This window comes from Cryptomeria japonica, chromosome 7 (genome assembly GCF_030272615.1).
Source record: "Cryptomeria japonica chromosome 7, Sugi_1.0, whole genome shotgun sequence".
Lineage (NCBI taxonomy): Eukaryota > Viridiplantae > Streptophyta > Pinopsida > Cupressales > Cupressaceae > Cryptomeria > Cryptomeria japonica.
Window position 1 is genome coordinate 591,760,026 of NC_081411.1, and position 13,772 is coordinate 591,773,797.

General features: G+C 33.7%; 1 protein-coding gene across 2 annotated transcripts in view; it reads right to left on the reverse strand.

Moving 5' to 3' along the window:
- Positions 1–2,664: 2,664 nt before the first annotated feature.
- The window catches only part of LOC131857213 (uncharacterized), a 37,086-nt gene continuing 25,978 nt past the window's right edge, over positions 2,665–13,772 (reverse strand). Inside the window, exons 1-4 of one of the 2 annotated variants that reach the window (XM_059209447.1) lie at positions 5,200–6,319; positions 4,989–5,125; positions 4,772–4,908; positions 2,665–4,686 (exon numbers count right to left, since the gene is read on the reverse strand). In XM_059209447.1, coding sequence (XP_059065430.1) covers positions 4,219–4,686; positions 4,772–4,908; positions 4,989–5,043 — 660 coding nt within the window. In that variant the 5' untranslated portion in view covers positions 5,044–5,125; positions 5,200–6,319 and the 3' untranslated portion in view covers positions 2,665–4,218. Of the gene's footprint in view, positions 4,687–4,771; positions 4,909–4,988; positions 5,126–5,199; positions 6,320–13,772 lie in introns of those variants that run through there. The other variant, XM_059209448.1, reaches the window with a different exon arrangement.

A 13,772-nucleotide genomic window follows, 5' to 3' on the forward strand; every position in this document is an offset into this window, starting at 1 on the left:
TGAAGAAACAAACAATAATGGGAATGACGAGGTGTTAGGTAACAAGGCTTGATTTTGGGCATAATATATAGACACAAGATTATATTAATGCTCGAAATTGTAAAAATGACAATTTGACACATTTTTAAACAAGAAAAGTAAATAAAATATAAAATGTGTAAAGAAATATAATATTAGGCTTTTTGTCTTTAAAAAATAAAGACTCTATTCATGATCTAAATAATAAAACAATTGTTTAAATAAATGAATAATATTATTATCTCATTTTGAATTCAATCATTATTATTTTGTATATATTTATGACTTGATGCATCTTTTATGACACTTTCATTAAAAAATAATTAAATAATGGAAAAGTTCAACTTCACAATGTAAACTCACAAGATTGCAAATATAAGAATAAAACTGAGACAACTTTAATGATGCAACCAAAACCCTAAAATTTCAACTAAATTTAGAGTTAGTTTAACTAGCACTTGCACTCACATCACAAATTACAATGACTCAATGATAACAGAGATTCTGTCAGTATAAATGAAAACATAACATTGGAAAACATCAAATATAAAAAGAATTGACACAAAACCAGCCTCATTTCTAGAATATGTTCTCTGCTTTGAAAACATAACATTGGAAAACATCAAATATAAAAAGAATTGACACAAAACCAGCCTCATTTCTAGAATATGTTCTCTGCTTTTATACCCAGATCATTGTGAGCTCAACCAATATGATTTTGATGTCTCCATTATTGGACCATTGTGACCTCACAATTTTGGAGAATAATCACATTCATAGAGATTCAATCGATCAGGGTTTCAGAAAAAGATTTATATTTTTAAACAAATGAGGCTCGATTAATTTGGGTTTGGCATAATCATAAATTTACCATTCATAGGGCATTGTGGCCTCAAACATATATGTAAGCATAACACCATGTAAATATAAGGTCTCCATTATGTACTCGATACAAACATAATAGTTATGAATGTGAGAGACTCGATGAATCTGAATTTCTGGGTAAAGTCAAATAAAATTGCATTGAAGTGACATAAAATCAAGTATTTAATTAAAGAAGGCTGAAGAATAATTTCACGGGAGCTTTGAGATGGGATTGATCTTCCATTTCTAATCATCCTTCTTGTTCGATTTGAACAGAGCAATCTCTGCTCCTTTACAGAGTATTTGATGATGCATATCAACTTGAAAGGTGGCTTCCATCTTGAAGTGAATGTTGTTCACAGGCTTAATGCATTGATACATAAGTACTCTGGCTGAATAGAACATCCCCATGCAAATCATCAAGGTGATATGGAACTAAAGTAACCAGCACAATCCAAGCATACAGACAATTTCAATCCCATGATATTAAACCTTCTAATAATTCCTTCTAAAGTTTGAAATATTTGACTTACTATAATGCTCAGTATCTTGGTTGAACTTTAAACAATTGTCAGTCATGGTGTCCAAACCGTAAACTTACCTAAAGCAGCCACAATGTTGAATGTCTACGCTCTTTTGGATTTGCTTTTGAAAACATTATCACCAATATGTGACATAAACACCACAAGCTACAAAATCCAATCATCTCAATTTGGTATGTCTACGAACTATTTGGGCACATGGAGTACTCCGATGGATTGGTTATGTTGATTCTTGAGGTGAGGATTCTCATTTGTGGCCTGACCAGCTGGAAGCCTGGAACCAGTTAATCTCCAAATTTATTCGTTAATCAAAATTAATCAATTTTAAAAAGAAAATTACAAAAATTGTGAATTAAATTTTGAGTTAGCTTGATTATAAACCCTATCAATAAGGTTGTGTCTATCAGAAGTTAACTATATGCATAAGTGTAGCAAGCAAGCAACATCTACAACGACTCATTCAAGTTCAACATCTACAATGACTTATTCAGGAAGGAACTTGAAGGAAATGCAGAAAGGAAATCTGGGGTGAACAGTAAGGAAAACTTTTAGTCTTGAGATTATAACCATAAAAAATTTAACACTTTTATTTTCACCAAATGCTTTCAAATAAGACTTGTCTTGGTGAAACATATCATGGTACAGTTATGCTCTTTTACTTAATTTATGATTTCAAATACGGCTTATGCTGTAACAGATTGATCTACCCTCTTTGCCTTTGGCATTAAGTTCAAATTGTCAAGTTTAAACCTGGGGCAATGAATCACCCCTAAAATACCGATTTGTTATTATATACAAGTAAACAGAATTTGAGGTATATGAGCATTAAACATTAGATTTATAACTGCCATTCTAATTTGGAAGTTCGCTAATTACTCAATCAAAAGATTCAAAACACCCTGATTGCAAAATCTTTCAATGCAGTATCTATCACCTCACAAAATCTATGTTCCCAATCATCTGGCTGAATGGCCTTATTGCTAAGGCCAGGTGTTCTGTCCTGAGAAGCAGAATATTTAGACTCACTCCAATCCATAACATAGGCAGATACTCGACTCCTAAACATGACCTTAAACTCAATCCATGCCTAATATTTATAATGATTTATCATTGCCATGGAGGACTGCACATACAATGTCCTGTATCCCTTCTTCAGCTGGAAACGGTGTATTACATTAAACAATGAAGTAGAGGCAGCTTCCAACAAAACTATGGAGTTGAACCTTTTCTCCTACCTCTCTCTGGATTGTACCTTCGGGTTACCCCTCTGTCAGGGTGTTCAGTAAGCCCTGATGGCCCAAAATTCCTACACTTGAAGGAAACTTGCCATAGAAGTATTAGTCAAAGATGATATGGATCCTCAAACGCTGGTACTGCCACAGAAGTATTTCTGTCCTTGTAATATGTAGCCATAATGGATAACCTTCTTGTGCTTGCAATAGATGACAGCAGCTGAGAATTTTAGGCATTCCCTATTCTAATTTTTCTTAATTAGTTGTTCACTTGACATTGGTTAAGTTAGAGTTACTTTAGAGGAGTTGTTATCAGACATAAATTTAAGGATTCCTTTGCGCTTACCTAGAGGTCTGCAAGAAGGATTTGGAAGAAAGATGATAGAGTACAACATACAAGCAAGTGCTTCACATAGGAATCATTTCCAATCCCTGAATCTGACTATGAAGCAAAGCCATGGATTTTAATTCATCCAAGATGTTGTCCTCTTGCCTGGTGAAGTGTCACTATTGGTCCCACCGCCTTCTCCAAAATTCAGATTTGAAGACAAAGAATCTCTGCAATGTTTTTTCTCAAACAATTTTTATACAAACTGAAGCAAATTGAAATTCCAAACAAGAAGCAAACTCTCAGAATTTCGAAAAATCAAAGAGGAAAGGAGACAACAAAAACAAGAAAGACAAAAGACGAAAGAACAGAGATTACAAAAATTGGAATCCGCAACTACTCCAAAGGAAGTTAAGAACCTCGAAAAGGCATTCGAGCTAGAAGACTAGCAGAAATGCTTAAAAAGAGTGCAAAAACTAAATAAAAGGTTCCAAGAGCACAAAAAAGCGATAAAAGCTAGACATATTGAAAGATAGGCTGCTCGACAAGCTGAAAAACGAAGAAAAGAAAAGAAAAACAAGAATAGCAGGAACTACGAAAAAAACATTGACAGGGTTTTAAACTTGCAAAAAACATAAATAAATTTCTAGTTGGAGACTTTAGGAATCACATCAGAAACCAAGAACAAACCCAAAGAAGCGAATAAACAAAAAATCAAAAATACAAACAATACAAAGGCAAAAATGCTTTGAAAAGGAAGTGGGAAAATTGGGCTATATACTTCAGTTGTGTATAGAAATTGTTTGAGAAAGAACCATTGCACAGATTCTTTGTCTCTAAATCTGAATCTCGGAAAAAACAGTGGGACCGATAGTAACACTTCATCAAGTAAGAGGACAACATCTTGGATGAATAAAAATCCATGGCTGTGCAGCACAGTCAGATTAAGTGGTTGGAAAATGATTCCTCTGTGAAGCACATGCCTGTAGGTTGTACTCTATTGTCTTTCTTCCAAATCCTTCTTGCAAACCTCCAGTTAAACACAAAGAATCTTAAATTTGTTTCCAACATCACCTCCTCTAACGTAACTACAAATTAACCAAAATCAGATCAACAACTAACTGCAAGTGCTTCAAGTGTTCTGAAGCACTTGCTTCCAACAAAAGTATGGACTTGAACCTTTTCTCCTGCCTCTCTCTCAGGGTGTTCGGTAAGCCTTGATGGCCCAAAATTCCTACACTTGAAGGAAAGTTGCCCGATATGAGATTCGGAAATTCTTGAAGGCTGTTCCTGGTGAACTTAGACTCATAACCATGTTCAAGAGAGCCCCTGAAGTAAGATCCTTGCTTTTGGGTTTTACTTCCTGAAAGCCCTTGTCCTCAGGACCCACCTGCTCATTCAACCAAGAATCAGATAATACAAACTCACCCACATCGGTATACATCATCCATTGGAACTTTTCCCTGGCCATGAAAGCACAGTGTGAAAACTCTGCTTCCTGTGTCTTAGCCCATGGCAATGGATATCTGCTCACATTATGTCGGGTCGGTGCATATGGTTCCCAATGGACGCCATTTATTTTGGGGGAGTGGGAATCACTGGCATATATCGTTGAATCTAATTTCTTCACAGCTTGTTGGGTGATGTTGAAAGCTGTTGCCACACTTTTCAATGGAAGCTTCAATATTGGCATGCTGCTTGTCTGCCATGATCAACAGAAACGATTAGGATACTAGTAAAATGGAGTATCTAGCAGATTGACAAGTAAATAAATGTGTTTTCCCTACCACAACACCAGGATTTTGACTGTTGAGAGCAGAGATATAATTAGTTTCTTCAGTTCCAACATTAAGCTCAAAATGCAGTGTCCCCCTCGAAAATATGGTGACATCTCCAGGATGCAAAATATCGATGAAAGCTTGACCTAATTTGATAAAGCAGGTGTTTAATGATTCGGGGAAGGAAATAAAGCAGGTGTTTAAAGAAGGCAGGTGTATGTTTTACCTTGAGTGTCAACAAAACCAACTTGAAGAGGCCCTCCTGAGATAAGAGTAAGCATTCCTGAAGCTCATGGATGCGTATGCAGTAAATTTACCCCACACGGAACCATCTTGAACCTAACATATTGCAGGCCCTGCGATCTGCAATGCCACAATCTATCACTGCAAATGGAAAACGAATAATGTTTGGAATAATAAGAATTATAAAATCTTACGCTGCTGCTGGATACTTGGCGACTGAACTGGCAGCGTATGCGTCCATTGGAGCGAACCCAGGTTGATCCGCTGCGAGAAGGGGCCGGAGTCCAGAGATAAACACCAAGGTGCAGGCACATAGTTTCATCTTGCTTTCTGCAGTTCTAACATGAGCATACTGCAGAGGTCTGTCATAAGATGGTGGGATGTCATAATAAACAACAGAAGGAATAGGGTTTCCAAGGATTGACAGAGTGATTTTGTATCCAAGCAACTGATGAAGTACTTGTTCTTCTTCTGGATGCTCACACCTAAAGATCTCTTGTGCAGAGTGCAAATAGAGTTACAGTAGTTTCTATTGTGTCATTGAAGATGCAACGGAGGTCTTGTGTTGCAACATTTAGTCCTTGTTTATAGTTGATACCTTTGGCAAACAGAAAAATATCCTAATCTGTAATGAACTTCTCATATACCATGTGATGTGATTCAATGGGCTGGGAGGAATTCATAAACTCGGCATTCACTTTCATGGTCTCTGTTAAAACTGGGTTATGAATGTTGTCAACTAGGGCCATTGATTTTGCAGACCATTGGACATTTTGTGCAGGTGCCTGGCATCTTACCGCAGCTCCTTGGGCTCTATCTAAATATTCAATTCCCTTCCGTTGTGTATGGAGATTGTCTTCGAAAGAAGATGGCAGAGATTCTTTGTCTTTGCATCTGAATCTTTGAGAAGACAGTAGCACCAACAGTAACACCTCATCAGGTAAGAGGACAACATCTTGGATTTCCTGGTTTTGTTGCAATTGCCTCTGCTAAGCACTTTCCTGTTGGTCATGCTCTATCATCTTTATGTCCAGCTAAGCGCAAAGGAATCCTTAAATTTGTTTCCAGCAACACCTCCTCTAACGTAACTGGAAATTAAACAAGAACAAGTCAACAATTAACTGAGAAAAATATAGACTGCCTACAATTCTGAGGCGCTCTGTCATTGTTGCAGGCAGAAGAAGGTTATCTACTATCACAAGGACAAAAATACTTCTGTGGCCTAATAGAGTTTGACGATTTATAGCATCTTTCACCCATGTAAACGCCGTAAAATTGGACATAACATGAGAATCGAGAGCACAAGCTTTTGGAATATTGATAGTCTTGGTCATGTTATAATTCAATCCAATGTAGCAGAATCTAGAACTAATATATAACCAGAATTTACTCATGGAAACTAAGACATACCATTGTATGTTCAGAAAAGTACACAATAACTTTGAAATACAATACCCATATAAATGATTTTCAAATCTGTAATCCATGAAGATTAAAAGACATTCAATGCTTCTTTCATTGGCCTGCTGATTGGTCTAACCAAGATATGACATAATATATCTAATAAAGTAAACATATAGCAATCTTGCAAAAGGACAACCAATAGATTATGAAACCTTCAATCCTTCATTCATGGTGCCGCTAATTGATCTAGCCAAGAAAAAAGTTCAAAAAAGAAAGAAAATCTATACAGTCCAAGGACCTAACACAGGACTGACCCACAGGCAAATAACATAATCTTTCTTGCAAAATAATCTAACCATTTGACAATTGCATTCTCTAATTCTATACCCTCACAAATCACCTATGCTCATGGACGATACAATGATATGAATTCTAAGTAAATGAATACATAGATAGCTGACCTTGAGATATCTGATGAAGGATGGTTGCATCAACTGTGAAGAACAAAATAATTCAATCTCATATCTTTTTCAGAACAAGAATCCCATTTTCCCATAGAGGGAAAATGGCGGTCAAGAAACCTTGAAGAACACAGTAACCTTGAAATGCAACGCCCATATAAATGATTTTTAAATCTGTAATCCACAAACATTATAAGACCTTCAATGCTTCCTTCATTGGCCCGCTAATTGGTCTAGCCAAGAAATGACATTGTATATCTAAAGAAAGCATATAATAATCTTGGGAAAGGACATTCAATAGATTATAAGACCTTAATCCTTCATTCATGGTGCTGCTAATTGACCTAACACAAGACTGACCCAAAGACAAATAACATACTGTTTATCAATCACAAATATCTGAATACAATGATAAGAATTCTCAGTAACTGAATACATACTACATAGAGAGCTTATCTTGAAATATCTGATGAAGGAAGGGTGATTGCACTAACTGTGAAGAACACAATAATCAAAATGACACAATGGAACCCAAGGGTGATTGCACTAAGTCGTTTGTGTTTTAATGGAGCTAAATTTAGGGAGAACGAAACTCTCTTAATATATTTCCTATTTGAGCCAGAAACCCATAATTGGTATTATAAGAAGTATGCACCCTATTTCTGAGCTCATATCCACGGAAATCATGTCACTGTAACCTCTTATTCAGAACAAGAATTTCACCCTATTTTGAATTTTGATTTAAGACTAAGAAGATGCAAAGCAGTAGATCTTGATGATGGTAACTAATTAACGTAATTAATTCAAAGTATTTTATGTGCTACCATGAGGGATTTATTATGGGAAGGAAAGTGAATATTATTATCTATGTTGATGCAAATTGAATTGGAGACATTGACATTTTAGAAAAAAATAACTTCTCATTATTTTTAATTGTCTTTTTTAATAATATATTTTTGGTGATGTTGCATAATTACAAGTTTTTTTCTTGAAATATCTTGTAGTGTATGAAAAATTACTTATTATTTTTAATTAATATGGTTTCTTAGAATTATTTTTAATTCTTAGAACTTTCCTTTATTATGTTATTTGTTTGTATCTATGGGTAATTACATGAAATTTAATGTTAGCAAGGTGGTAGGAATGCTAAGGGTCCTTCAATCATAGTCACATAAGACTAAAATTAAAATAGGACGTAAAGAATGACTAGAAAATTAAGGTGTATCATGTAGAGTAAGGTTGTGATGCTCACAAAGGTGAATCGTTAAGCCTTCTTGGGAGGTCACCTCTGTGACCATCTAGTTGGAGTAGTATTGAGATGGGTGACCTACAAGGAAGGCCCACTGCTTCACCTCTGTGAGCATCATCTAGACACAATGAGTGCTAAGTGGACCATTCATTCTCATGAGAGATGGGTTCTTGTGAACCACTACTCATGAAACATGGGTCAATGAGTTTGACTCAAAAACTACACAATTGAATCGTGATAGGAATATCACAATTTGACTTGTTGTGGAAAATATCTCCTACTTATGAAATGGATCTAGTTTTTAAACTATGAAGTTAAATATTCATTTGTTTGAGTATTTGGATTCTTTTTTAAAAAAATACGAATGTTTAAAAAATGTAATGTTGTTTCAAGCCTATATGCAAAATTTATGGCCTCAAAAGGATAGAGAACAAGAAAATCATCTAAGAGTTCAGTGGAAAATTCATTTTATATATTTATGTTTTGTGTTTATGTCTAATTCCAAGAGGATGGAAAGATCCCACTAACTTTTCCATCAAGAGGAGATGAAAGGTCATAGGGGATATATGAAAGATTACATAATTTCTCTCTCATTTCAAAGGGGTAAATGAAAAATCACACATTTGCCTTCATTTCCTAAGGCTTTCAATACATCTATGCAATATAAGCTTCAATTGAACATAGGTGGAACTTGTAGAGTCGTGCACATCGCTCGTACATTAGGAGTTATTTTTTATCATTCTTCTCATATTTTAACTATATTGGGGAAAATGAATTCTTTAAGATTTTGTTAATCGTTCTTTGGTGAGCTTTCATTTAATTGGGAGGGCTCTTCGATGGTTGTTGGCTAGAAATTAGTACATGGGCACAAGACCAAAGATAGGCAATAGTGAATTGAAAATGAGGGTCTAGAATAGAAGCTTTGTAAGATAGGTTGTACTTTAGGGATATCATCTAAGGGTCATGTCCCTTGTTGTAGATATAAGTAGATAGGAAATATTTATTCACCAGAATAGATGAGACATATAGAAGACATAGAAGATATAGATAAGATATACATATAAATGAGATATAAGGAATGCAACAGAAATATATTGATATATGAATGCAAATAATTGCAAGATTTTTGGTCTATTATGTGTATGTGACAATTTATTCTAATTTACAACTAAGTAGGACCTAGAATACCTTTCCTTGTTGCCTCAATAGGATTGAATCTAGCATAGAATACTTCATCATCAAAAAATATTTGGGTATGGAACTTCAATCTATATCCCTTAGATTTATTGCTAACATTGGCTCCATTGTTGAGACCTTGGTTAAGTTTTGTTGAGAAAATGTTCACATCCTAAAACTGCTATCAGATCAGGAGATAAATAAAAAATGAAATAAGAGATATGATCGAACAAAAAAAATTCTTCATGATCTCTACCTTGTGATGGGGGTTAGGCACAAAGGGGATGGGGAAAAAAATGGGGAAAAGGTCTAGAGAGACCTATGAAAGGATGTGACCATTAGTACAACTAACTGGATATCCACCAAGCAACCCAAAATAGGAGTAATCCAATCCCAAATCTTAAAGCCCCATGGAAAAAGGTGAGAAAAATAATTCAAGAGAGATTAAGGAGAAAACGGAAATAGAGAAGAAAGAAAGAAAGGCTGACCCCAATGAGATAGAAAGAAGATAAATATAGAAGTTGGAAAGAGAGTAAAGACATAGAAGGAAAGTGGAGATGGCGATGAAGTCAAGACTTGACAACACCAATATTGTTGCTGCACTAAGCACACCAATGTGGGTGCTACTGGGAAATGAGAGAAAATAAATAAAAACAAAGAGGAGAAGACCCTAAAAAGGACAAATTCATGTTGGAATAAAGAAGAATAGTTACTAAGAAAATTGGAGAATAATTTGGAAGGATATAGAAGATCAAGAAGATTGTTGTTAGGGGAATTTAGTAGCGAAGAGGCTCCTACCCTACCACAACTTTCTACAAAATCCTAAACCTAAAATGGACTTTAGGAATATCGCAATCAAACTAGATGACATGTGTAAGGAGTTCCTACAATTCTAGATAAATTCCTCTTTGTAACTAATGAGTATTTGGGGAAGTTAGTTAACAAAAGTATAAATAATTTAAAGGAGGAAGGAAATAAGAAAGAGGAAATTATTCAAGCATTAAGTATAGCAACTAATGAAATTTCATTTATTAATAGGAGGACAAAAAGAAGTTTTGAGGAGTCATGACCTTCAAACCATGACCCATCCCCCTCAAGGTCTAAAAGCAAGAGAATTGTGAAAGATAAATCACCAAAGAAAAAAGAAGAGAAGAAAGAAGCAAGCAACAAGTAGGAAATACCTCGGAACAATATATTAGAAGAGGAGTACGTCAGGGTGGACTTGGGTGCAGTTCTAAATATCATTCTATTCTATCCATTGCATGGGAGAAGTTAGGGAGATAGAAGCTTGTTAAAACACCAATGAATATTAGTCTAGTTGATGATTTCAGAATGGAGACATTAGGCACTTAGAACATTGTTGAGGTGAATGTAAAGGGCATTAAACAATATGTAGATTTTAAAGTGGTAGAAATGAAGAAGCTTTTCAATACATTCAAGAATCTACTCAAATTAAGATGGGTTGTTGACTCTAACGATATAATAGATCCCGAGACGAAAAATATATATTTTGTCGATAATAAACAAATAGTGTATCCCACTAAGCATTGAAGATAGGTTGTATGTTGCGCCTCTTCAAAATAACACTTCCCAACACTTATGCAATATATCTTAGACCTCCACACCAAAACCACAACAATCACTCTTTGGATTCCACTAAGTATTCAGATTAGGAGCCATACCCCTACAACCTCAAATAAAGAAGAACCAGTATTAGACACACAAAAAACCAAACAAGGTATCTACCATATTAAGTTAGCAAGATTTTGTAGAGTTGGAGATATTGGTGAATATATTTCAAAAATGGAGAAAACATTCAATGAAAAAAAGGTGAGGATGACAGCACTACAAGACACATTATTTTGTGGTGCTACATGTTGGTAGAACACACATAATAACAGTATCTTGGACTAGATCCTATGTTCAAAATTCTCCTTAAAGCCTAATACCTACAAAAAGAAGGAGAATACCCCATCATCTCAAATACTAGTGAATAATAACCCTGAAACATAGTCTCTACACTTGTGCTACTACACGGAGAAGAGATAGAGAATACAATCACTTGCTCTATGTCATACAATTATTCTATTGGACATTAATACCAATGGTCAAACATGGTATATTAATGAGGAAGGAAAAGTGTAAACTAGGGAATGGGAAGATGTTCGGCAAGACTTTATCCATACTTTTCATTTTGGAATGAAAACAAATAGATACATAAGGTACTAAGAAAAATCAAAGAAATCATATTGAATAATGTACCATAGAATGTATCCTTAGAGCCGAATCCACCACCCCAGAGTCAAGGAGTATGGAATCTAGTAGAGTGGTTCGATAAACATGCACAACCAACACACAATGGATGTTGTAAAGTTCACAAAGATGATGTGGGGAGGCAGACCCCAAGCTTCATTTCAGATAGGAGAAGGATAATGGAAACTAGAACTCAAGCCAAACTTTGATAAACATAATTACAATCAACCATTAAGTTGAAAATATAGCTACATTAGATAGTCTAAAGATGGGGAAAATAGGGGACTATTGGGAAGAACCAATTATCGCATCAATTATTGAGCCATTAACAAAATATTCAGGGTTTTTTCCCTAGACTTTTACAAAAATGAATGGTATTGAGGAAGAAGTATGGATTGTAGACACCTAAAATTTTGTCATGCCTATAAGCATTAATTTTAGTAATGTTTAAATATTAATTTAAAAAAATTAATATTTGATTAATTCCTTTTCACATCACTTAAACTAAATAATCTTTATTATTTAATTAAATCTATCTATATTTTCTCTCATAATTAAATAATTATTTTAATTATTTAATTAGCTAATTAAGTCTTCCATAATTAAATGAATTCTTTAATTGATTTAATCATTTGCTTTTGTTCAACCAACAACTTTTTCTAATCAATTTCCTATTAAATTAAATAAAATCATTTATTTTATTTTATTATTTTTCTCTTCCATAATTAAATGAATTCTTTAATTAGTTTAATCTCTCGTTTTTCTAATCAACTTCCTCTAAGAATAAATAAAATATTTATTTCATTTGTTTTTCTCTTCCATACTTAAATTAATTCATTAATTCATTTAATCTCTACCTTTTTCTAATCAAATTCCTCTTAAAATAAATAAAATCATCATTTCATTTGTTTTTATCTTCCATAATTAAATAGATTCTTTAATTCATTTAATCTCTCACTTTTTGAAATCGATTTCCTCTTATAATAAATAAAATCTTTATTTCATTTGTTTTTCTATTCCATAATTAAATAAATTCTTTAATTGATTTAATCTCTTACATTTTCTAATCAAATTCCTTTTAAAATAAATAAAATATTTATTTTTCTCTTCCATAACTAAACAAATTCTATAACTCATTTAATCTCTCGCCTTTTCTATTCAAATTCTTCTAAAAGCAAATAAAATATTTGTTTTATCACTTTTATGCATAATTAAATAATTGTTTTAATTATGTATTTGCTAATTAAGTCTTTAGTTGCATTCATAGTTAGCTTTTTAGCAATTCCTCAAATCAGTCAACTACTAAATCAATTCCGCTTACTTCTAAATCATATCTCTCTCAACAAATCTCAATCATTGATCAAATTTGTTTTTAAATCAATCTCAACCGTCAAACCAATTCTCAAAATCTATAAATTCAATCTCAATCTTCATTATTAGGAACCATCATCTTTGTATTCTTGTGCATCCATTTTGCAGGTTTTCTTAAAGTACGATGTTGAGAGCGATACTTCAACACAAGAAAAACAAGGACAATGGAGTCTAGATGCATGAAATTAGCAATGAAGTTTGATTTTCTTTAAAAAACAATGACAATGGAGGGTAGATGAATGAAATTACCAATGAAGTTTGATTTTCTTTAATTCATTTCATTTGATTGTTAATTCTTTTATGCATTCTTTATTCATTTGCAATTGAGATTTGTGCGATAGATTTGGGTTTTTGTGATTGCCTAATTAGTCTACTAAATCGTGTTTTCATTCAAATTGTCAATTGCTTACATGGACCATGAAAATACAATTTAAGGAGGATACCAAACCATATTGGAAAAGACCATATAACCTAAATCCTAATATGAAGAAATAGATGAAGATAGAGTCAGACAAAAAGTTGGCAGTTACAATAATCAAAGTAGTAGAAGATTCATAATAGATAAGTTTGATGGTGATATAAAATAAAAAGATAAGAGAAATCCAAGTATGTGTAGATTTCTGGAAATTGAATAAAGCATGTATACATGAGTTGTTTCCTTCACTTTGCATAGAAGAAATCTTGGAATATGTTTTTGATTATGGGAAAAGTGGGTTTTGAAGGGATCCTGAAACCCTTTACAAAAGATCCTTAAAAGATAATAGCATTAAGCAACAAGAAAAGACAAATTGCCAAAAAACTAGCACAGTTATTGGCAAAAATCAGCAAAAAAGCCCAACAAAACCAGCCACAT